The sequence below is a fragment of the Pleuronectes platessa genome, chromosome 2 (genome assembly GCF_947347685.1).
Source record: "Pleuronectes platessa chromosome 2, fPlePla1.1, whole genome shotgun sequence".
NCBI classification, from domain to species: domain Eukaryota; kingdom Metazoa; phylum Chordata; class Actinopteri; order Pleuronectiformes; family Pleuronectidae; genus Pleuronectes; species Pleuronectes platessa.
The window spans coordinates 27,344,370-27,370,855 of NC_070627.1; the positions used below are offsets into that span (position 1 = coordinate 27,344,370).

Below are 26,486 nucleotides of genomic sequence, written 5' to 3' on the forward strand. Positions count from 1 at the left end.
ACACCATCCCACTGCTTTCTGAAATAGATGAGTATGAGCATAACCAGGTTATTGTGGAAGTTTGAATTTAGAAGAGCCTCTGTCTCAAAAGTAAAAGTTTGACTTTGGAATCCCTCAGTGAGGACCTTAGCAGTGAGTGTGGATTCTTCAGAGAGAAAGAAAAACCTGTTCTCATTCATTTCTCAGTTTCTGTTTGAGAGAGTGGAAGGCATCTCCAGGGCTACCATCATCGATCTGGATGCTCATCAGGTGAGCCGATACCATTACCTCTCTCTGTGTCGATGTGCATTGATGCTCAGGAGCTGACATTGATGACAAGATAACCACCCTTTCACCAACCCACCAATCAATGTGGCTCCCTGTGGGCCAAATTGGCCCTTACTGTCATATTCATTGGAATGTATTTGAAAAAATCTCCACTGGCAAACAGCTGAGTGCATACAGGCTTTGGTTATATTGGCAGAAATGTCAGCTGCTTGTGTAGATGTGTTTGAAATATGTCAACTTTTTTATGATTTTAAAAGTTTAGACAAAATTGCAATAGAAAAAAAACAGCTTTAATGGCCTGCAGCAACAAAATAGCTATATTTATGATTTTTATTTCTTACAAATGAGCTTTATTGAACTTAATGATGTCAGCTGACCACGCTGTCACCACTGTCACAACTCTCCTACTCAATTAAGAGTACTTAACATTTAGCATGCCCTCACATAAACCCTGATTCTTTGTGTATTCATTTACTTGTCATAAGATTGTCCTGAAGTATTAAAAGAAATATAATACCAATGCATTAATGATAAATACACTAAATTATTTTGTTTTTGCACATATTTTTAATGATATTTCCTCTATGCAAAGAACAATTTATTTCTCTCTCCCAAATTTGTTCAAATCTGAGTTAGTAGCCACCTCACAGGTGTTACATAAAAAAATATGCTGATTTAAGGGATAATTATTGCATAATTCTCTGGATTTTGTTCTCAAATATATTAAAATCTGTATAAGTGAGCACTTCACCTTTGCTAAAATAATCCATCCACCTGGCAGTTAAGGCATCTCAAGATGCTGGACTAAGAGCATGGTTATTTAAAAGGTGTGCCTTAAACTGGTTACAATTAAAGGCCACTCAAATTAGCAGTTGTTGTTATTGGCATGCTTACTGCAGGAATGTACACCAGAAGTGTTGCCTGTGAACTGAATGTTCATTTCACTACCATAAGCCACTTTCAACGTGATTCAGAGAATTTCGCAGTATGCAAATATTGAATACTGAAACCAGGAGACCCAAAACACAGAGAACCCTCAGGAAGCCAAGGGATAAGGACAAAATCAAGGTCTTTACTAAAACAGGCGAAGGTTATACACAGGAAAACAGTTCCAAATCCAGAGGTCGGTACATGGGAAAATAAAAGACATTCTGGCAGTGGCGTATATGCAGTTGTACATATACTGGGTAATGAGTGCTGATGAGGTGCAGGTTGCAGGTATGTGGATGGAAACTGAACAATGAGAGGAATTGAAGCTGGAGTCCATGAACGCAATGATTCAAAAACAAAATAAAACGGGAAGTGACACACTTATATGAATTAAAGTTACTCGGCAGATGTTATAGTTCTTTGTTCAGAAGGCTTTTCTTGCTGAGCTCAAAGTAGGGCTTAAAGGATAGATGAGGGGCTGGAGAAAGCCTGTGGTCCTGCAGCACTAAGCCTATTTCCTAACAGCATGATTTCCTGGAGAAGCCTCTGTCTCTGGAACAGTTGGTTCAAAGCAATGAGACCTGTGATGTAACCGACTAAAAGTGAATTCCAAAACCATCACGTCCTCTGAACCCTATTCCACATCAATCAGCTCTTTGGCAATTTGCACTGCTGTACCTACATTTACCCAAAAGATAGCATGTGTGCTTTGAGTGTGCCCAAGACTCACGCCTTTAACACTTGTTATTGTGCTTGCCCGACTCATATAGGGCCCAGCATTTAGTCACTTTCACACTCAGACTTGACATAATTCAAGTTCAAGCAGGATACAAAAGTCATGTATGTCATGGCATCACATGATGCGACCAGATCCCATAATTGATGCCTTAAAGAACTCACAACATCATACAATTGTTTAGAAAATAGAACCACTGTGGCACCAAAGCATCCTCTCTTCCCTAGTGTGTGTACATCGTACACTATGTTCTCCCTCTTTGCTTCATTGATGGACTGAGCTCACCCCAGCTGTAGATAACAATGACTTGACATTTTTTAAGTGTGATTATCATTGTTTAGTCTTAATTTGTGTCTCCAATATAATGAGTTGTATCCAGCACAAATCAGCCCTGAGAACTGTGTGCACATTTATGCCGTCTCAAGGTTCCAGAGGTCCATTCCAGATTTAGTGCGTTATTCATTTTCAGCTATTGCTCATTGATCACGATGCGCCTTAACCTATTGACAAGAAGGAGATCAATACAGAAGTGGAGTAAATAATTCATGAAGAAGAACAAAAGAGTAAATCTGCATGAAGGCATGGAAGTTGGCCTGAAGTGACTTTCTCAGCAGATAATTAGGCCAAATATTAGCGATACACAGAAATCCTAATTGCAACCTCAAACATGACTTAACGTTGGACTTACAACTTTGTGTCCAGTGAAGAGTATTTCATGTTTCTGAGTTAGGGTTACAGCCTAGACCGCTGTCGTGCTCAATCACCCAGTCAAAAGCAAAACAGTAATGATCAATTTTAGGTGTAGTCTATAACAAGCAGGACTGGAAAAAGGAAAATAGGCCTTGTCATTACCCTGGGTAGAAAATGCATCAAACTTTGTGTATTGACTCATTTCTGTGAAACATATCATGCTGAAGTAGGCTATATCAGAAAATGCTTCTGACATACTGTATATACACCTTTTAATGGATTGGTGAAAAATAAAGGTCAAAGCTTATTAAATGCATGGACAAATGTAACACATACTGATTGTTGTGGGGGTTACGTTTTCAAACACAACACGGCTGGAAGGTGCAGTGAAGAGTATTTAATGTTATATAATGACTGATAGCCATCATGATGTTGAGCCAACATTGTGGCACCCTATTCGACACTGACAGAAGGGGGCAGCCTGCAACACACAGACTTTAATTTCAGTGTCTACTAAAACGTAGCAAAATATATTTATTACTTGTTAGCAGGGATTTCCCCAAAAGTGTTACTTACCTCTCCACCAATCAAAGGTAACCATCGGCGGCTGTTTGGAAACACACATGCAGGTCATAAGTTCCAGTATGTCAGGACGAAAGGAAGCTGTGAACGGACGACACTGCAATTAAACACAACACCGACAGTTATTTTTAATAAAACAGGTGTAATTGATATAAATATGTCAAAAATAAACAGTAAAACAGCCACGGCAAACTGTGCACACTGGGAGACTTTGATTTGAATGTACTCGGTGCAGTGTTTTGGCATTTCGACTTGAAGGCAGCACCAAAAACTAAACTTAAGGGTTAAATGTAATTTGCATTGCTAAGGTTGCTGACAAACATTGCATTCTGTCGTCTATATTCTTCTGTAATGCACAGGGTAACAAAACGACCAGAGAAGATTATGGGACAAGATATGGTGGTGAAAAAAACAACATCTAAAGTTATCTGTGAACTTTTTCAGTCAATGGTCTGCAATTTTGGGGTTACCAAAAGCTGATCCAATGTTACAAACGACGGAGCTAGCGTCACCGAACTAGCCCCTGAATTGGGACGCAGATATAGACAAGAAGTAAATCAACCAGACACCCAAAATTAGAATATCAATTAATAGGAAATAACAAGTTAAAAAAGACCCTTTGGGACAGAGTATTACATCTGATAGCTCCACCAAGGATGATTAGTGATTGTGGCCGTCAGTCACAGGATCCTAACCCAACTCGAACCCCATGACAAATTTTAGAGTAACCAAACACCAAATGAGGGAGTATCTTTTGTAAATGTTAAATCATTTTATTTGTTAAATATCTGTATAGGGAATGATGTTTCATAATTGAAACACTTAACAATATATTTTTATTCTAGGCAAACAAAACCACAAATTATGGTCTCAAACGTTATCATGGAAGTGTATTTCAAATAATTTGTCAGTTATATTAACGGTATGTTATATTATTATTCAAACATTTCCAAAGTTGGCTATCATGAAGAAACGTCTGAATATTTAACTTGCCATTTTCTTAGGGTCCCTGCTTATATTTGTCAATAAGTCTATAACAACGTATTATTACCTTACAATACTTTTTATTAATATTTATTATAATAAATACTTATTATATATATTTTTTCCTATAATACTGTACAGCACTACGTTGATTGCACCGAGCCCCCTCCATCTTCTCCTCGTGCCCCCATTAAAGATTGTTTAAAAGTAATGTTAGATTTTGAGACAACACTCAATTTGTGAACATTTATAACCTGCCATGCTTATATCCTGCATTGTGTTTGGTGATACAGCCCAAAAAGAAGTGCAGTGGTTCAGCTGAAAAAATTATGTAAGACTCTGGGGTTTCTGGGGTACAAAGTATTTCTATCCATTATTATCTCTTTATACAATATTCCCTATATATCTGTCTAGAAATGTGCTATTGCCACTGAGTTAAACTTGACATAAATAATAAATTACCATATATACTGTTAATATCTAGAAATTGTTGGAGTTGATCATCAGTCACTCCCCTCCACTATCATCCTGTCTTCTGGCATAACCTCAGAAAAGCATACAAATATCTTCCATTCCTCTTAGATGAAAATGAAAATGCTCTATTTTTTGTAGTCATCCTGCTCCTTTGATCGAGTTGTGTTAAGTAGTGACAGATGGATCTATGATTTAATACAGATGTTTGAACTCTGTAAAGCAGAATATCTGTTTTGCAGAACTGAAGGAAAGGCCTGTTTGAAGGCTGCCGTATAGGCTTTCATATGACGTTAACTAATGGCAATGGCAATCTTTTATTATACACTACATATGCGGGGGAGGATAAGACTAATAAGACTGCATGCAGGAGAAGCTTAGGCGACATATAAGCTGATTTATAGTCTCAGGCTGTCTTTCAGAGGTGGGGCAGAGCATTCACTTACATGTTCACTTAGTCATTGTCTAAAGGAAGCCTATAGAACCCCCCAGTGTTACATGGGCTTGTTACTTCATCCATAGAGTTCAAACTGAAGTCCAATGCAAAACTCATATTGATTCATACCCTTAAGTCATATTCTTTCTTTCCATACAGGGGAAATTAGATATTAAAATGCTTAAATTTGTATTACATTTTGCATCAACAAGAATTTAAGTTGTCTTTAGGGATAAATTAACAGATTCTTCCAACACTCTGGTTACACATTCCACAAAGTCATCCAGATATAGTAAAAACTGGATTCCACAAAGCTTCTTGATGTTAATGTCCTGCAGGCAGTCAACAAAATGGAACTGAAAAGCAGCTCTCAAACTCCACTGACTAGAAATTTACTGGAAATCTGTGAATTGATAGACATGCCATGCATACTAGATAAAACTATCTCTGAAGCTGAATTGATGTGGAAGGAATTAGGGGAAATCCCTTATGGAAGAATAGAAACAATAACCACAAAAATACCACTTTTTGTTAATTGTGTTGCTGCAGCAGTCGCGTTTACTCTTTCTCACATGAAAAATCCACAAAATGTATCATTTGTCCTGTGCTAACCAAAAGTTTTACATACAACTTTTCAAGAAACCACATTGAACCTTGATGGTAACAATGCTATGAAAAATCATTGCTGTAATTTTTGAATGACCACATTGACACTTTTTAAATTAGTCACAACAGGACCAGATGACTAGGCTCATTTGACTATAACTTGCTATGCTAACAGTAGCCAGTGGACTTACTGAAACATGACTATTCTATGTGTGCCAAGAATTCGTATGATCCAGTGGGGGAAGGTCTGCGTTTTATGTGACTAAGAAAGAGGAAAATCCATGGGTCAAGATCACACATTTGATAGTTTTTTCCTGAGTCAGCGTTCCTTCTGACTGGGGTTTTTCCTGCAATTTGGTTGGTGGAGGCATACAACGGGCTGGAGGACATTGAAGTTAACAGTAATGTGAAGATGGTGTACAAACAGGCTACTGGGTTCTAAGTGCTGTTTGTGTGCTATAGGCCATCACTATTATCTGCTTATGCTCTCCCTCTTGACTATTGTTTATTCTAGCGCTAAGTAAGTCAAACAGAAACATATGGAGTGATTTAGTTGTTTTTGTTAAAGATATAGTGAAATGGTTCCAACTGACTGGGTTTTGGACAAATATTAACCAAATTCTTATGATAGAATTAGCTATTTTTGCTACTTTATTAGCATGAAAAAGTAAGGTGAAACTAAACGGAAGGTGGTCTCTTAATTTGTCCGTCACTCACCTTGGCACACAGCAAGATAACATAACAACTACTCACATTGGCCAGTTTTCCCAAAGCATCTGAAGCCAAATCTAATGTTTTGGCTAAACGGAAAACTACATATATGCTCCAAGGAAGGGAAAAAGGACACACTGGAAACACATAGAAAAAAAACAGGATCCTAGAAATCTAACAAAACAATGATTAGAAAAGATCATTGTATTTCTAAAAGGATTTTTGGACAACAGGGCCCAGTATAGTGGACATTATTGAATGAAGGAATGTTCTAGACTGAAGCTTGTTGATTAATGTTATATTGTTATGCTGTTTTGTGCTGTAATGCATAAATATATTGTATGTTATAATTGAGTTTATGTATTTGAGAGGACCATCAAGCAATGGGAGTTTAGCTGAGCCTGCAAATGGTGTGGTATGTGGCAACAAGAAGAGCTTTAATATGTTAATCCTATTAGGTAGCTTTGGTAACAAGTGTGATCAATTTAATCAAATGAAATGATTGGTTGAATTACCAACCCTCACTTAAAATTATAAAAAGTTAGATGATATGATAAACACCATCGCATATCTTTGTTTAACTATGGAGTCAGAAGCGGGAGGTTTAGATTAGCATGAAGACTAAAATATGAGAGAAACATCAAGAAGATCACAAGTCACTTTCACATAAAACCACAAATTATCATGTTATTTTTTCTGTAGCTAAGGGAATACGAAACAGCAATTTATCAAGTAATTTGTCAAGGTATTTGTAGGTGGGGTTTGAACCTTTGACAAAGCTAAGTATCCAGTCATTATGCCATGCTAAGCTAAAGCTAATCGACTCCTGGCTCTACCTCCATTCTAAAAGCAAAAACCCAAGACTAGTATCGATAATCTAATTTCACTGTCAGTTAGAAAGCAGATAACAAAATGCCTAAGTTTGGAACTATTCCTTTTACAACAGGGCTCAGCATTATACGACTTGATCTATGGGCCGACAGCCATCACGATGTGTAGACAACACATTATAAACATCCTTATTTTGCATACAGTACCTGCTGGTGGATTATACACTTACTTAGGCACGATGTTCAGCTGACACCAAACTGCCTTGCATGTCCCATACATTCTCCTTTATTCATTCAGTAATACTAGACAGTGGCGCGTCGCTTAATCTCCTCCTGACAGCAACCAGACACTTTGGATGACAAACGTAGGAAAGGAAATGAAAAGGGATGAAGAAGCCATGACTTTACTTATTAAGTATTTCAATATTTAATGCCTACAGACAACAAGACAGTTTATCTCTCATCTGATGCTGTCAGTCAGCGTGGCATATCCCAGGTAAACAGATGGGTCTGTGTGACACCTGTGTGCACTGGGGCACATTCAAGATATTTAGTGGATTGGCTTGTGTGTGTTGGATGATGTGTAGAGAAGCAGATACAGTGTCAAAAGGCTGAAAGAAAATCGTGTTTCTGTTCTTTTACAGGGAAATGGGCACGAACGGGACTTCATGGATGACAGTCGAGTGTTCATCATGGATGTGTATAATCGCAACATATACCCCAGGGATGGATTTGCTAAAAGTGAGTGCAAGCATTATTTTGTGTTAAAGGATTTACTTTGATGCATCTGGTGGCAGAGTTCTCCCTTCCCCGTGATGCCTAGTTGGCAGTTGAGGAACTGAAGGGGGAGCACGCCCCTAGATGTCACTCAGTGCCATTTTAATTATGCTGTGATTTCCCTCAGCACTACCACTCACTCCTTTGGCATTCAACAGAAAATATGTCACGTCCCTGCAAGACCATAATCACAGCTTTTACACAAATGAACTTGTCAATACATTAAATCTGATTTGAGAGCGACCACATGTTGGCATTTAACACCAATCCAACCATTGCTCCTTAGATCACATGTCACAGTCCTGTCTTTAACGCACTCTTCCTCCTCCCCAGCTGTCTTCCTCTGTACAATTAATTGAATTTCATTATCGTCTCTCTCCTTATTAAAGTGAAATAAATGTACATTCTGGCTTGTTAAAGATAAAAAACACAGTCCTATTCTGCTTCACATTTCCCCTCCGAGACACGTGTATTTCCTTCTACCTTCAAAGACTGACACTGACAGTTTCTGACACTTTTGAGAAAAACTTGCTGGACCAAACTTGAAAAAAACTCTGTTTCACATTGTTCTGTCCTGCTTGTGCAGCTTAGTTCTGCTTTTACTGTGACACATAAAGGTATCCTAATTAACCTTTTTCATAATTTGCATTAATTATTGAAAATGTACAGTACTAATTAATTGAACCACTTGTGCACCAGTCTATAGGGGAGAATTACCTACCTCAAACTCATGTAAGAATTCAGTTTTCAGAAATCCTCTTCTCAGCTTGTGCTCTAATAAATTGCGTTGCATGCAACGCTGCAGTGAATCTATATATGAAGCCTGTGGATTAAGCTCATTCTAACTGCTACTGTTTCATAACTGCTGATTTATTGAATGCAGCAATGTTCGGTGGCTTTATGGTGTGCTTTTCAAATGAATCATCATTGTCCCTGTATTGCAGGAGCTATAAAAAGGAAGGTGGAGCTGGACTGGGGCACTGAAGACTCGGAGTACCTTCGGAAAGTAGAGCTCCACTTTGAGGGAACTTTGAATGAGGTCCAACCCGACATCATCATATATAATGCAGGGACAGACATCTTGGATGGGGACCCCCTTGGAGGACTCTCCATATCACCACAGGTACTGGATTAGACTGCAGGAAAGGTTTCTAAACATGCTCCAGCACCGTGCTACAGGCACTAATCTGTGAATCATGTTTTAAAATACACTTTTTTGTTTAGTTGTTAGATGGCTGCGTTGTTCGCAATGTACAAACTGCTATCTTGTTGATCTGGAGTCTTGCAGTCGTTGTGAGTTCATGCTATACGATTAGCTACCAAAGGTGGGGACACTACATGATCTTTCACTCTTGACTGGACCCCAAATTACGTTTAATCACAAGAACACACTTGAGAAGAGACACAGAACGGAACAGTTCTGTGGACATCACTTTTGTAAAGAATAAGTTTCTGTTTGAAGCCGACCCGAACCTGATGTGGTTTAGTATAAAGCTGCACTGAGTTTGTGTTTTCCTGTCCCTCAAACACATCGTTAATTTACGCGATTACAGATATCTCCAGTCAAACATCCGGGGGCACCCTTACCCACCTTCACGCCATCCTGTGCTCTGATTGGCTGGAGGTGGCTGGAGTTGTCACACTCTAACTAGATTTCCAGCAAAGTCTGCAACACGTAGGCAAGCTTCTCTCACTGTGTCTTTGAAAAGTTCACAGATCACGATTGCTGATCGAGCGTCGATCAGGAGCTTATGTAGTAGCAAATCGGGCTGAAGATTTTGTTGAGTGAACAAGGCTTTACTTGTTGTGGAGTAAAAGAGCAAAGCTTATACAGATTAAATCCACAATTCCCTGTTTAATTGTTAGAAATCGACTTTAGGTCTAACATTGACTATTTGTGTCTGCTGTGATGGAAGGAAATATGTCTGAACATAGAACGTACTCAGAGGTAATCCGAATGAGACGCATTTGGATACATCACTTCCTGTGGGAAGAGATTTCCTGTGATCCTGCAGCTCCCAGGAAGTAATGAAGCAAATTATGTGAGTTTGCATTAGGTGTTGGAGATGGACTGTTGTGTGTTGCAGAGCAAATTTCTGATTCAGGCAGGTAAATTGCCTAAAAAGAACACTCACTGCAGCTTTCATAATAGTTATTTAAGATTCTGGTTGAACATGAGTTCCTGCCATACCTAATTCTTTCAAATCAGCGCTTGTGCTACAAATTGCTCCATAATACACAATGTTTTTGACACAAGCTGTGTCTGCACTCAGTCCCAAGAGAAGCAGGGGTGTGTGTTTCTTCTCAGTCCCTCCCTGATGTGTGCTTTGAGCAGCTTACTCCTCCACAGCAGAGCAGTGAGATATGGGAACTATCAGGCCTCTTCCAGGCCCCCACTCCCTCCTCAGGGGAGGACGGCAGCGTAGATAGACACGTCAGCCAGCAGTTTCTAAGAATTTACAGAAATTATGAGTACTATCTAAAGCAATGGAGAGATTGACAGCTTTTCTTTCCTCCTCTTTGCCAGGGCATTGTAAAGAGAGATGAGATAGTGTTCCGAGCTGCAAGGCGACGAGGCATCCCCATACTCATGCTCACATCTGGCGGATACCAGAAAAAGACAGCCCGCATCATCGCCGACTGCATTCTTAACTTGCACCAGCAGGGTTTGATTGGAGCAGAGGCTCTGGAGGGGGAGGGCTCGTCATTGCAGGTGACCAGTATGCTGTCCCACTCACGACATGCAGGGTCAACATTCAACGCTGTCTAAGGCCTGTGGTATACTCGCTGTTTAACCGTGCGTAGGAAAGCGGCTGCACCGTGTATGGAATTGCTCACATATTTGCATAGGAACTAAACATGTTACTGGAGGACTCGAGCAGAGGGCACACCACGGAACTCGGACACAAGACTGTAGAGCGCTCCGCAAAACTTTGTCTCAGACTGTTCTTTCAGCCACTTCCAGATTTGTGTGATGAGACATATGCATAAACAAAGATGGTAACACTGACTTATGATTGCTAATGTTAAGATCAAGACAGCAAAAGATACGACCGTGCATTCCTAGGCGGTATGTTGAAAATCATGCCAATGTAGCTCCGCCATTTCTGTCACTGACCCATATGTGGCGCTTTAATGTCTAAGGACAAAGCAGCTCTCTTGCGTAGTGAACAGCAAATATACCGCAGACCAATACTCACAGCTTTGACTTCTCTAGCTGTGAGGTTTGAAAGCAGCAGAGTGACTTTATAAGTGATAGCAGCAGTCATATTGTGAGGAAGGATGAGTGTTTGCATATGTACAACACACAAGCATTGTTAAAATGTGTATGTAAAAGTTGGTGATTAATTTAAGGGAATAGTAATGCAAAGAGGGAATTTGCTGTGAAACAATAACATCTTGGCTAAAGCAGATTTACTTAAGCTCTGAAGTTTCACAAAAAGAGGTTTTAAACTGTAATCTAATGGAGAACAAAGGGTTATGTTTAATATATGTTCAGGGCTGTGTATTAGAGAGGCATTCTTTCATCTCAGGAAATGTACTTATGTCATTTGTGAAGAATATGACTTATTAAGGGTCCATGAACTGGTACAAAGGTCTAATGTTGATGCAGAAACATGGGAAGTGTGTTAATTATCCTCCATCAGTGTACTGCAATGGAGATAAAAAATCTGAACAATAAGTGCTTGTGCAAAGTTTGACTACCAAACATGATTAAATGGTGATCTTTAACCTTCTTAATGAAGCTAATGTCCTCTTTAGCCCTTATTAGTATTTGCGTTTCATAATTTCTAGTAGAAATTTGAGATTTCTAGATAATATTGTACTAACTAAAGAGTTATTGGTGTTTTATTAATCATGTTAAACCATTAATGGGTTTATTTTCTTGTTAATACACTTGGTGCTTTAAATACACTCTGATATCTGCAGTTGATGTTTACAGGGAGATCAGTGTGATTTCATCATCGGTACTTACGTAGGTTTTTCTGTCTCTTACGCCGATTCGATTTCAATTTCAATTTTAAAACACACGACTCTGAGCACTATATCTTTTGTATATGGTGAAAGAAGGTTCACCAACATTCCCAAGCTCCTGAAAATCAAAGGTCTTTTTGCGGTGTATTTCTGATTGATATGCTGTAGCGAGAAATTCAGAACTCTCTTAATGTTTAAACATACAGTACGTAGATGTTTTTAAAATTCCATTATCAATATGATTGATGCAGTAGATGCAGCCACTTCACTGCTTCCAAAAGACACTAAATTATCTTTATCAAATTTAGACTGGATCTCGTTCTGTGTGTGTGTGCGTGCGTTTGTTCACCCTTTCCTTATTGTACAGTATACATAAACTTGGTATGAGAGATAGGAAACAAATGGAATTAGTGGTACAACTGTGGACATTGCTAAAATGTTGTATGGGCCTTATCCATTTTATTTTGCCATATATCAATTTAATGATAATCTTCCAATAATTACATTTTATTGGCCAAGTAAATAGTTTGGATGTGAGAATGCTGCAGTATTGTCCAAAACCAAACTCCTACAAGGCAAGAAACACCAGTGGCCAGATAATCAGACACACATAGTCTTGTTCCAGATCAGTGAAGCACTGCCAACATTACTGAATGTAGTAATTTGTGTTATTTAGACGAGGTGCTATTTGTGAGAAAGATTTAGAATGGGAAGCCACTTCAAAACATAACTTAGAGCAGGGGCGTCCAAACTACGGCAGGCGGGCCAACTGTGGCCCGTCATCCATTTTTAATTGGCCCGCATCAATGTCTTAAAATATAATATATTAAAAAAAAATTGAAACTATCAATTTAGTAGCACTTAAATTGCACTTACTTATAGCACTTTGTTTTGCTTTATTTTTTTGAAAAAAACTTGTTGTTCTGGGTTTGTACCCTCAGGGTTGATGCACTTAAGGCCGGCGCATGCTTCTGCGTTTTCAGAGACATGCAAGAAGGGGTAGTTTGGACACTCCTGTTTCAGAGCAAAGATAATGTTCAATCAACAAAACTGTGATTGGGTTGTGAAAAGCCAACCAACTACTCCCAGCTCCCACTACTGCAGCTTCCGGGTTATGTCAGCAGGACACATACAGCTGGCTCACCACTGGTTTGTTCAATTAAGCACCCCTCCTAAACAACAACTACACTGTGCCACCCTTTAGGAATGAAGGGTTTTTAAATGATAAGTCAAATAACCAGCATGAAAGTGAACCAAACATATTGATATAGTTCTTATAAAGAACTGTTCAAGACATCACTCGTTGTTTTACTGTTAACTGACATTTCACAACCTCCCACTTTAGGTTGAGCCTCCCTATAGAGTTGATTAGTTAATGCGATTAACTGTTGGTTCACTTTGGACAGGTCTCACAGTCTGATTGTTTGGCTGCTTTTGTTTTCACTAGACACCAACATATATATTCAAATAAATACATTTGAAATCCTTTGAAATGTTGTGTAAGCCCAACCCATTTTGAGGCACTGTTTTTTCTCTGCTCTACTGTGCATATATAAACTCTGTCTATTTTATATCCAGATCTTTGTCTAGATCAAAGTTAGCCATATACAACTTCCCAAATTACAGCAGCCGCCTGAGGGAAAACAGGAGAATACAGGTATGGACAGAGCTGATATATCCTGTGTTAGGACAGTTAAGACAGCTCAGGGTTAAGAATGAGACAAGAAAAAGCTGAAGACCAAATTAGAAGAAATTTTCCTGTGACTGTGAATGTGGCCAAGGGATATATTTTATGACGAAGCCGCCTGCTCTGCGGCTCACCATTACGTCAGACCTGTTCTTCTGTTTTGCAGTTGACTGGATCTGAAGTGGCAGCTGGCAGGTGCTGCTGTAATGATTTTCTAATGTATTTTCACATTCATTATCTTCTGCTGCTCTGGCTCCACACTACTGCTTTTTCTTGTTTGGGTTACAAAAGTTCCGCCCGGAGCACAGACTCCTGATCATTTAAAGGATTAAAATGCTTTCTATCTTTGAACAGTATGAACGAGTCAGTGTTGGCTCCGTATTCAGGAAGCCTTTTGGACACGTTCATAATGAAACTGTGAGAGGCAGGCCATATTAACGCTGTCAGTGCTAATTAGACCGAGCCTTTGATCTGGTGTTGCTGCCTTTGAGTGAGGCTGAAATGTTAAGTGCAGTCTACCTTTAATTAGGTCTCAGAATATATCACTTACTGTATGCAGGCCTCTTTAATACCTGACGTGAGCCAATCCTCCAGCTCATCAGCTCCGCTCTGTGTCAGCCAGCATTTCAGCAAATAGTGCTGGTTGGTTGTTGCATGCCAAAAGAACAGTGATGTCTTCAGAGCTGTACTGAACTGGTGTATTTTTTGTTTGTGCTGACATTGAAAAGTATGTCTATGCATTCATAATGACATTGAATAAATCCTGTGATATCAAACAAGTACATTTTCCATTTTTCTTACGTTGTAGAGTATTTCTTTGAATTTCTTTAACTGTCCATGCTTACAGAATAGTATGTATGGGAAACCATACTCAATGGTCCTGCTAACAATAACATTTTCCATAGAATACTGCTTTTCCCTATTGGGTGTTCCTAAAGCCTTGCCCCAAATGAGATAATGACAATCCCACTCATTTACCACAGTGAGAAATCATCTAACTAAAGTCCCTTTCTTGTGTAGCTTCTCTGATGCATCCTACTGCTTAAGTCAAGGCCATTTGCTTATTTAATTCACTTTCACAAGGACATGCATGCATTTGACACAGACGGCACACCTCTGTAGTGAAGAGATGGTGGAGTTTTGTTTATATTTATTTAAAGAACTAGATATACTGAGTAATTTTGATGGGAAGATGTGTTCAAATGCTGACTTATTCAAGTTGGTTTAGGCTTCGGGATGCCAGTTTCCCATCATGCATGCTGGAATTTATCATGTATATAGGGACAAATTGCCCAATTTATTAATGTTCATGTAAACAACATTTCACAAATTTTTTTAAACTGCGAAAAGCCTCATACTGGGATACTAGTGGGTATGTAAATACAGTCACACTATTCCCCTGATCGAAAACACAGCGAAGAAGAAAAGTGAAGCCAAGTAAACGTGGAAGCTGGATAGAGGATTTAAAATGCTTTAAAACATGTGGAGAATACACTACAGGTGAGAAATGCTGAACCTAAATGTAACGTGGGTTTGCTTAGAGAAAGAAAAATCCCCCCTGAGGTTTCTGCTCACTCACATGCAGGTCTGATCTGACTCTCAAATTAAAGTTAGGCACCATAATATACTCAAATTCCTGTCAGCTCCCGAAACTCTCTATGTACTAATTAGAATCCCCGTACTCTTCTGAATCACTAATGAGAATCACTAAAGCTGCCATTATTCATGACTCAATATGGAGGCGAACCAAGTTGGTTCCCATCTTGACTTGACCAAAGCACTTCCAAAATTACCAACTACTACAACAAATATTTTAATGAAAGCGTGGAGTAAAGCTGTCCATTCTTTGCTAGTAGTCAGTTTTGACTGAAGTCTGTCAGTAGAGAAGTTTGAGCTGTTCACAAATCCTTCAGCACATGGTTCGTACATATACAAATTCAAGCAAAGACAAGAACTCTTAAAATGTAAACAGTAAAGAATTAAAAAAAGTGTTTTAAGGACAGTATACTCAGGCATAGGTGATTGAACACTGCTTTAACTTTCGGCGGTCTAATTTGAGTCTACTTCTGTCACTGGACACTCAGGCAATAGAGAACTTTACACTCGATATAAACAGTGAATACTGGACAACTCCGGACACAGTTAATAAGAGAGTCTGTGAAATATCAGTCAACCCCACACACAGTCAGAGGAGGTCTACAGTAATCAGGCATAACTAATAAAAAATTGAAATCTGTGTGGGAGGACAATAGGAGTGAACTTTTCTGGATGTTTGTGTCGTTTTCATTTCCCTACTGACAAGTAAACTCTACTTTAAGGACAAAGCAGTGCAGCAGCAGATTCCAGCTTTTAATTGAAAAGAAAATCAGAACAGGCAGCTGTGCAGACAAACTAAATACGGTCTGTTCTACATTTAACCTGATGAGCAGCTCTTGTCTTTCTGTCAGCGGTGGATTACGGGTGTGTTTCGATGTTGTTTTGACACTTTGGCCTCACAATGCCCTCTTATATCACCATGATATATGACACAGACCCAGCTAGTCTAATGAGCTCGTTAATAAGGCTCGTCAGTTGGCTACTAATGAGTCCATGTGTTACATCATACTAGTTTTCACACAAGACATGGGTGATCTTAATATGAACTCTGTGTTATTAAGTGAGAGTTCCAACTTGTGGTCAGGGAGTCTGGTGAAAGAGTGAAGGTGTCTTGCATTGTTGTAGAGTTCTTGTAATGTCAGGAACTTTGTCAAACACAGCCAAACAGGAAGAGAGAGAGTCCATCCTGACGACAGAACTTCATGCAACTTGGGACAAAGAGCCCTTGTAGTGAGCTTCATTAAACATGATTCCCTGGCTGTCTGCCTGGCTCCAGGGCGCCGTCTTACCTCAGATGAACTGCTCCGAGGGGTCCAGCTGGACCGAGGCCGAGTCTGTCGAGTGCTCGTCGTGTCTGGCTGCTTCGATTGGGATGTTTTCTCCTCTCCAGGCGAACCAGCGCAAGTGAGGTGTAAACTGTTAACGGCCAGCGGTCTACTGAATATGGCACGAGATAAAAACACTGTTGCAACAAGTTAATGAAAACTTTACTCAGTGTATTTTGCTTTCACAGAAAACGGTAGATTTAAAGGGGCAGTCACTCACAATATTACACAGCACGTTTACGAGTACCAATCTGCCTGTTAAAATGCCTTTATAATATATTCTGTGGCTCTGGTCGTTGTGGAGGCAGTGAGGTTCTACAGAGCTCAACAGTGTGTTACCATGGCTAAAAATCCCATTAATTTTCTGAAAAGACATTTTGATTATCAGTCATAATATTGTACCAAGGATGGTGACTACTCATGTTTCAGTGGGTTTTCTGGTGTTGATACTTTCGCGGCGACTGGAAAAAATACTGTATCCCACCAGAAAACACGATTGATTTTAGATTATGTAAATGATATATGATCAAATATGCATCCCATACTTTTCCTACCCACAAATAGGGATACCTAAATTGGAAGAATGTTTAGAGTCTCGAGCACAGCTGCAGATTCTTGTTTTAATCCTCAACTAACCATAACGTTTGGCTGTTGAACACTAACCTGCTTTTGTTCCCTTTTAATACTTGGATGGAGAAATGTTTAAACTCAAACAAATAAATCTTGCTCTAAGGCAACATAATCGCAACCTTGTCTTGAACCATGTCTTTGGATGGGATTATTTACATCAGAATTCAAGGTCTGTGGTTGAGGGAGATGGTGGCAGATCTTCACTTTACATAAACATAACACGTCCAAATCAATAGACGACATAGAGTTCAGTGAAAACTCCCAGCAACATCATTAAAAAGACCATTGCTGAGCTGCGTATGACTCAGTGGGCTCCTGGCTGGGCTGTCAGACCAAATGGGCCAAGCAGCGATGCGATGTAATCTAGATGGAAATTTTATCGGCCCAGTGACAGTTTGCTCAGGTGCTGACTAGCTCAGTAATTACTGCCATGCTTAGCATAATGTGAGGTCTAGATTTGTGTCCTATCCCCGGCTGTACGGCAAATGTACTCGCTGGCAAACGGTTTTACAATCACCTAGAAAGGAACAAAACAGTTGTCAGTTTTTCCAAACCACATTTAGTGACCTTGCCAGTGACACCGAAATCTGATCTTTAGAGAAAGAAACGGAGCTGATGGAATTGACTCAACCCTTACTTTGTGAAGGGTTTGCTTCCTCAGGCCCAAAATAACATTGTAAGGTTCTGTCCAAATTCAACCCTTAGTTAAACGTACCTCTGTTTGATTTGTGCCCGGCCGTCAAGGGGTAGTGTTCCATTTCTCTATGTGATGTAGGGCAGTGGCCGTCTAGCCCTTCTAGCCCTTCAGGACCTCCATGAAAATTAAGGGGTAGATGGAAATTCCTGAATGCTTTATGAACGGACGAAGCAAATCAACATGACGACTGCTGCGATTAAAATGCTCATAAAGTTAGGTATGAAATCTCACAAAATGACAATGATTTTTTTTTTTTAATTCCCGAAAAATGTACTCAAGCGTTTAGAACGAGCATGTACACAGTCTGAGTGAGATCAACGAGTAACGTTGCTACTTCTGTGGCCCGTTTATGAAGTTTGGAAAAACGCAAATTTTGCAAACTTCCCTTCTCAAGTCATCATGTTTAACTGCTGGGCAGAAGTTTCTGATTACAGGACTAACGTAACATGAAATAGTCAGTCTAAACACATCAATCTGCCCTGTCTGTCCTGTAAAGTGGTCGGATGTGTCACTACTATAATGTCGGTTGATAATATAATAATGTTAGTTGACTAGTGGCAGAATAATTGGACTATGGGCAGAAAGTTACGGACATCGGACTGGAAGGTCGCTGGTTTGATTCCTCGCGGTGACAATACAACATACCTGCCAGGACAACACCCGGATCTGTTCCAAAGTCCAAAGAGCACTCTCCCTACCCCCATTGTCTAAGTGCCCCTGAGCAAGGCACCTTACTCCCCCAACATCTGCTCCCCGGGCGCTGTGCATGGCTGCCCACTGCTCTGTGTGTCCTGTGATGTGACAAATTTCCCTACTCTGCATGTCGTCGTGTGATTGTGCATGTGTTTGGGATCAACAAATGTATCTTATCTTATCTTATCTTATTGTTTGACTACTGTTTTAATGTTGGTTGCTCTGATGACGTAGCAAGTGGTGCCCAAATTCCTAGGGGAAGATTTTGTAGCCCTTTCCCTTGTGGCTCTGTTTGAAGGAGGACTCTACCCAGCAAGGGCCACTTCATATCTAGGGGTAGGACTAAGGGAGAGGAATTGGGACAGGCCCCAAAGTCCTCTTCTTCAAAGATAGTTTCACTAAGTAGATGACTGATTGAAACTAAAGAAATCAAAGTGTTTTAATTCAACTGAGAACAAATTTTGCATGAAAGCAGTTCAGTTTTTTTGGCCAGACTAAATCTCATGAGACCTCAGAGCTCTGGGTCTGTGGTCAAGAGGAATGTGTCAGTGTAATGCCGGAGGAGATTCAGAGCAACTAGAAGCAGGAATGAAATCAGCCACTTTGTCTCTCGATACGTTTCCCTGCGGCCTCTGAAGAGTGACAGCTTGCTGAGAATAGTTACACGGAGAGTAGAAGGGAAGTTGTTGCATTGTTTTGAAAGTTGATGCTTTAGTCTTCTGCTGGGGGAAAACTACAGCATAAACAGAGACTTACAATTATTTTTCTCCGTCAATTTTTGCCAACGGTGGTGAATCATAAAGTTCGAGCACACCTTCGCTTCCATAAACTATTCAGCCTAACTACATGTTCCAGAGTCCATCCCTTCATTGCTGCTCATGCTGTGTGATTTGGATTTTGACCCTATTGACCGAGACATAGCTGTGGCAGACAGAGGTGACTTTTTTCTCAGTGACTATAGATTAGCATTGACAGCAATTTTCCAAGTATTAGACATAATTTTGATAATTCATATTTAGTGGTGGAGGAAGTACAAATATGGATCTATCTACATGACTTGTCCTTTTTGAGGGTCGCAGGTGCAGCAGGAGCCAATCCCAGTTGACATTGGGCAAGAGGCGGGGTTCACCTTGGACAAGTCTAATTAACCTAAGTGCAGCCTATTACCTGATGTAACAGACTACTACATCATTAATATGCCTTTACTGTATATTTTGTTAAATATAAGAATAATACAAACTCTGCCATATTAATACAAAATGCTGCAGAGGATGCTAAAACACTTCATTGTCATGTTAATTAATGGCTGAGTCTTGGCTGTTGTCTCTTCTGATTCTATTTCACATGCTTCTTCTTCACCACTGATACTGCTGCTGCAGGAGGCAATATGAACATGGATTGCAATTCATTGTAGGCTACGAATGTAGTGGGGTAGAATGTTGAGCTATTCACCAGTATATGTAGTACAGAAAAGTAAAAAATAAATAAAAAAATAAGTATTTACTTAAGTAAAGAACAGATGCACTTAGGTACATTAATGAAGTAATTGTACTTTGTTACATTCCACCACTGAGAATATTCCAGTCATAGCTCCAGTTAGTTGGTTAGTTGGCTCCAGTATGTCGAAATGCTAAGACAACTTTTATAGGATGTTATAATGTGATTACAGCATTTACATTTCTACATAATGGGACTCCACATGAGTTAATTCGATTTAGGATCATTAGCATTAAGAACGCATTGAGTCAAGGTCATCAGAAAATGCTGTTTACATGTCTCATGCACACTATTGTCTTAGTACCGGAATATTGCTGTCCATTTAATCATCGTGACTCAGTCCCTCCAATTCTGCAAGTGCCTCACAATGGAATCTGTTTACAACACTGTATGATAGATTATGTAATCTCTCTCCTGGGATGCAGTGTCAATATTAAGCTCTTTAACTCACCTTGTCAGATTCGTGTTGGTAGAAGGCTGCCTGCACACTGCTGGGTATCACTTTAGTTTTCCTTCCCGCTGGGTTTGAATATAATCAGAAGACTTAGCAGGAACCTGTTAAGACATTAGGTGGATCATTTCCATGTATTAAAGCTCAGGGAGTCTAATAGTTTTTCAGTTAGTAAAGAGGAGATTTACATTTTCTTGTGCACTACCGAAGAGGCTGTTCCTCCCACCTCATGGTGCTTACTGGGTTTTCGACTATAGCGAGTTCAGGAAGCTTCAAGCTTCAGGAAAGTCCTAAGGCAGACATCCAAAAATCTTTGTAATCCCACTGTTTTCTCTGACAAGCTCCTTTTCCTTCCTAAATAAAACACGGCATCCCTGGAGTACACCGAACGCACAGATGTAGCAATAATTGAGGACACCGAGGTCATGTTTTTGGTATTTTTTTCAGAAAATGGGTGTTTTAACAGCCTAAAAGTTAAGGTATTTGCAAAAACGATGCAGCCTCAGCAACATTGTTCCCTGTTACAATGGAGTGACCTCCAACGCCCACCTCCCTGACCTACTTGTGCTATGCTGTGCTTGAAGAAATGCACCTGAGGACTTCAGATTGTGAAAACTGCAAGAGCCTCCTTCTTTCATGGGACAGAGCAACATGAGACCTTAACCCAATACATATAAACCTGGCAGAGGAACTAGTACGTTATGAGTCCTTAAATGGATTATAACCTTGCATCGTTACCTCCGCCAAGGAGGTTATACTTTCACCCCTGTCCATGTGTTAGTTGGTTGCTGAGTGGATGGCTCAGACCAGAACCTATTCGAATTTGGTGCACATCCAGATCAGGGGGCAGATATTGTTTTAAATATCTTTCTTATATGGAACTGAAATATGGCACTTTTCAACATTTTCATTGATTTCACAGAGAATAATGAATGGATCCTGTTGGAGAACATCAGGCCCATTCAGGGAACTGATGAGCTTGTGACATTTGGTGCACCTTGAGAGAATTTAAGTTGGGCCTTGGCAGAGATGAGCGCTTCACTGAGTGCCCTCTTTTACACTCTCATATTGTGAGGGACTTTAGTGAAATTCTCTTAATGAAAAAACTCAGGCAAGTGAAGAGTGCTAATATCTATTACCTCTGTTTTTACATTCATCATCATGGTTTCTGCTTTAGAGAGATATTTAACTAGAAGGATGAAGGAGAGAAAGAGACACACGATTCAACTGATTCAGAACTGGGAGACAGTTGATGGAGATGCATGTTGTAGTTTTAACAGACTCTGTCTAAATCGGGTCATTTTACCTTTCTGTATTATTCCAAGCTTTAAAGACCATGAAAAGTATGTTTTATAGGAAATTTAATTTCGACCAGCAACAGTTATGCATGGTTATTTACAAATAAAGCTTTCATTGTCATGGCCAGCACAAGCAAATAATAAAAAAAATCACAGTGAAGCTACTGGTAACAACTTTCACGTATATAATCTATCAGGACAGGAGGTGACTGAGCTGACCTGAGCTCAGAGCTATACTGCTTCATTTGATCATGACATTCAATGGTGTTGATGAATTATTCATCCTACATAATCTATTTAACATGATGTGTTGAGATCCCATTACTAGTTCCACGTTTACACAATGGCTGAGATTCAAGTTCATGGTTGTCCACAAAACACACCACGCTTCTCACAGGCAGTCTTATATGACGGTGACAGTACACGCACCAATTCATATATGTGTTGACGTTGGACTAATCTCCCTCTGAGTCATACAGTCTCTTATTTCATCTCAGTCTGTGCAGACGGCTCTGCAGTGCAGTTTTTATTCACACGTTTGTAGCCAGTATCTGTATTGTGATTTACGATGCTGTTTGGCGCTGGGCAGCTGTGTGTGATTTGTCGATGTTTGAATGGTATGACTCAGGGTATCTTGCTCTTTGGCATACTCTGAAGTTCTCCACCTTACAGATGGCCATGCATTATTCATCTCTTTAGGTTGTAATGCCCGCTCCTCGCCAGCAGGTGGCCCCCTGAAGAGGGTAGATCCTGCGCATGTACAGCTGCACTCTTGCTTGGATGGAAAAGACCCTTTATGTCTAATGATGGGCTCTCTTCCATTTGCTTGTCCAAGAGACTCCCTAATTTTAGCTATGTGCCTGCTCTGACCTGCAGAAAAACAATATTTACACAATCAGTTGTTATAAATAATGGATTACATTACATTACATTCCAAAACCGCAAACACTGCACAACAATTACGCTCCCTTACTTCTGTTATCTGACCCCATTTGTTCGCAGCAATCATTAAACACACTTTCTCTGATTAAAAAAAAACAAACCCTTTATGTCTGTGGTGGAAGCATCAGAGATATTTCAAAAACTGGACAACAAAAACACTCCCAGCAGTGAAGAATCCAGCGGTTTAATGTGATCACAGAGGAAAAGCACTGTTGTGTTTGGCTGTCATGAGCGGCCCTTCTTCTAGATGAATGCACCATTCGGTTGAGGACGGTTTAACACCTCATCCCGGGTTATCGTGATGGGCTTTGGGAAAGTTGAACTTTACCTGTCACTGGCTTTAAATCACACATTCTGAGGACATTTCTACAAAAAGAAAAACGTACACATCTGTATAATCAGGCAACAGGCAAACTTAATTCTCCCCCAAACGTCGCTGCATTGTTGTCACGTGGTAAATAATAAGACAAAACACTTCCATAGTGAATCCATTGTTGAGGAGGCTGTGTAATACCTGCAGGTATTTACATGGCAACATTTCTCAGTGGTGCAATGATTAGCACTATGGCCTCTCAGCAAGGAGGATTTTGCAGCTCTGCGTGGGTTTGAAATTCCAAACATATGGGATAGGTTAAAGGAGGTGATAACAGTTCAATACACTGTGTCAAATTGTGCTAACATCTCCTTCACAGTCTGTGTGTGCGCTGAAAAAAAATCTGATTTATACACAGACCTTGGGGAGACTGGGGTTCAGACTTTCACTGGAGTTTGGACTTTCACTGATGACAGCCAGCAGGAGATTCTCTGCTCGGATGCGTTCACAACAGCAACAAATCTGCCAGAGACTCAGGTGAGAGGGGGGCAGCAGGGGTGCAGGGGTGCAGAGGGTCAGAGGTGCAGAGGCAGGATGTAACATATTAATTCTGCTGCGAAGATCATGTGATGTTGTTCGAACATTACATGGACACCAGCGTCAGCTCCGTTCAACACAAACATCTTTGTTGGTGTCCTACTACATGGATGGCATCGCTTTGTCAGTTGCAGATACTTTTTTTTTTTCTCGTTTTCTTCATGTTTGCATCTGTTGAATGTTAGAAGCGTCATCAGCCCAACCCCCCAGACACCTAAAGTCATCTGGGATTGTCTCCAGCTCCCACCGGGACCCTAAAGAAGGACAAGAGGTATAGATGATCCAAGTCATTAAGCTAACATCAAGGAAATCCTGTGTTCCAAAACAAGTACTTTGGAATTTGAATAATTTACAAAAACTGTCAACAAAATGTCACAGGGAGAGTAAACAGGTCAGAACATAAAAAAAACACGACTAAATAGCACTAGCAGGTCCCAGATATTAACAGTGATCCCATTGCCAAGCCTCAAGGTGCAAATGATTTATAATTACAGCTGGTGATATATACAGAGTCATGTCTATAATCTATAGTCAGAGCCAATAGTGCTTTAAAGTTCTAATGTGCTACACTGGTTGCAAGAGTATTAACACATATAAAGCAGACGTGGTGCAGGTAGACTACTAAAAGAGAGGGAAAAGATGGAGCTGCTCATGGCATGTTTACAGCTTGAGCTGGAATTTTCCATAGAGCTCATATGAATGTACTGCAGAAATCAGGAGTTATATCCAAACATGACTTTATCCTTTACTGTGATTATTGGCACCAGTGCACAGTAAGTCACCTGTTTTCCAAGGCTACACATTAAATATTACATATAAGGTCTCTTATTTTTCCTGAGAGGTTTGTTGGTTCACAGTCAAATTCACCAATATTCAACTTAAAACACTTGATGATGACAAATGCATAAACTATTGTTGTAGATCATAGCCAGCTATAATTTCACTCTCACAGTGGTCAGACGCTGAGGCAGATTTCGACTGAAAACACATGGTCCTAAATGCAGATGGTTCAGTAGGAGTCAGTCCAACAAGGCAGAGATATCAGAATCAACAGGCAAAAGTCAAGGAAGTATACTGGTCGTGCACGAAGGAACTAGACCGACTAATGGTGGCATGTTGTACAGGCATGTTGTCAAAGTAATTAGACAACCTGGCAAACTAAGGAGGGAAACACAAAGAGAGACGGGAGACAAAGTGATGCCGGTGTGACACATTGTGTCAGGTGGGGGTGAACACGGCCTTTATAGGAATTCTACCCTTTTCCAACATCTCCTTGTTTGTGGAGTCATACTTTCCCCATTCTAATTTCTCATCGTGAAGTTGAACTTTGGAAGATGTAAGTATGTTGAAGGCGGGCGGAGGCAGCCAGAGTAAAGACCTCTGGAGCTGCAGGACCACACAGGGCTCTAGACGGAGCTTTCATCCTTCAATCCACCGACAGCCACAGAGACATGGCCCTCGGCTTAGATGCAAACTGAAAGATAATATATCAGGCTAGTGACTTATCACGCCAAGACACACTGCAGTCTTTCAATGTCTAGAGAAAGTGATGACTGTGTGTTGATTTTGTGTCTCTCTTGTAACAGAGTCTCCCTTCCTCCTTTTCTCGGAAGATTTAGCAGATTCCGATTTTTATTGACATGCTGTGTTTTTAAAGATGCATGAGTACAGTATTGGTATGTCAACAATATGGCAGAACGATGTGTTTAAAAAGATCTGACCTTCAAGCATCAGGAATAATAAGGTGTGATGATTTTATACCAAAGCATCAAAAAGCCATGAGATATCGTTGAGCCCAGCTTTCTTTGGCTTGAGCTGTGACTGCTGTTCAGGAAACAGTTTATATTTTACTCGGAGGAATGCTCAAACATTTTGGGAAATATGTTGATGGGCTATGCTGCTGAAGTAGAGTCAAGGAAAAGACCATTGTTAAATCCAGAATAAAAACAGCTTCCTAAACTACCTTGTATTTATGTTTAGGTACAAAATTGAATACAAATGTATGATTTACTAAATTGGGTTTTCATGCATGCAGGATTCAGCCAAGTTTTGAGGTGGCACAAGGGTTTTAATATAAGGTCATGACTATTTATACCACATGCAGCAATTTGACTCTTAACAGCTGCCAAACCCGCAATAATATGTCTTCTTAACCAACCTGCTGGTTCATCAGCTCCATTGACTGGAAATAAAGAGAGACGTCTTCACACCTGCTGTGAAATGATGCCACAATATCCCACGTACAAATGCTGCCATCTTGGAGCCACTCTATGTAGTAGTGATCAAGGGGCAGAGCCTTTGCATAAAACACATTATATTTACAGCATCCGTGTTTTACCACATTCGCACAGAGCACATTAAACACACTTCACATCCAAGGAAATAGGACCTTTCCAGGACTGAATGCACAGTCTTCATATCAGCTGTAAAGGAGAAGAGGTAGGGTTGAATTTTGTAAATAATATCCATAATCTGACTTTTTATGTCTTGTACCTGCTTGACACCATTATTTATCATGGATGTAGCCAGGTAGCTCGATAGCTATGAAGGAACATGACTTCCCTCCTGGTTTTGATTATCTGGCAGTCCACTGGTTCTCAAACAGTGGCCAGGGCTACATGTTCTTCTGATTAAGTTTTAAACACATACTGTATCTGAAAAAATTGAGGACCGCTCAAAAAGTAGCAAATAGGAGAAAGAATGTCAGGAAGGGAGAGCAGTGGTGTTCACGTCAAGGAGACAAGCAGGGTGGGTGTTCAGAGAAC

At 40.0% G+C, this 26,486-nt stretch overlaps 1 protein-coding gene across 3 annotated transcripts in view; it reads left to right on the forward strand.

Moving 5' to 3' along the window:
* The window catches only part of hdac11 (histone deacetylase 11), a 47,311-nt gene that overhangs the window by 13,041 nt on the left and 7,784 nt on the right, over positions 1 to 26,486 (forward strand). For 2 of the 3 annotated variants that reach the window (XM_053439802.1, XM_053439811.1), the window contains exons 8-11: positions 187 to 249; positions 7,888 to 7,984; positions 8,965 to 9,143; positions 10,548 to 14,462. In XM_053439802.1, the coding sequence (XP_053295777.1) occupies positions 187 to 249; positions 7,888 to 7,984; positions 8,965 to 9,143; positions 10,548 to 10,790 (582 nt within the window). In that variant the 3' untranslated portion in view covers positions 10,791 to 14,462. Of the gene's footprint in view, positions 1 to 186; positions 250 to 7,887; positions 7,985 to 8,964; positions 9,144 to 10,547; positions 14,463 to 26,486 lie in introns of those variants that run through there. The other variant, XM_053439818.1, reaches the window with a different exon arrangement.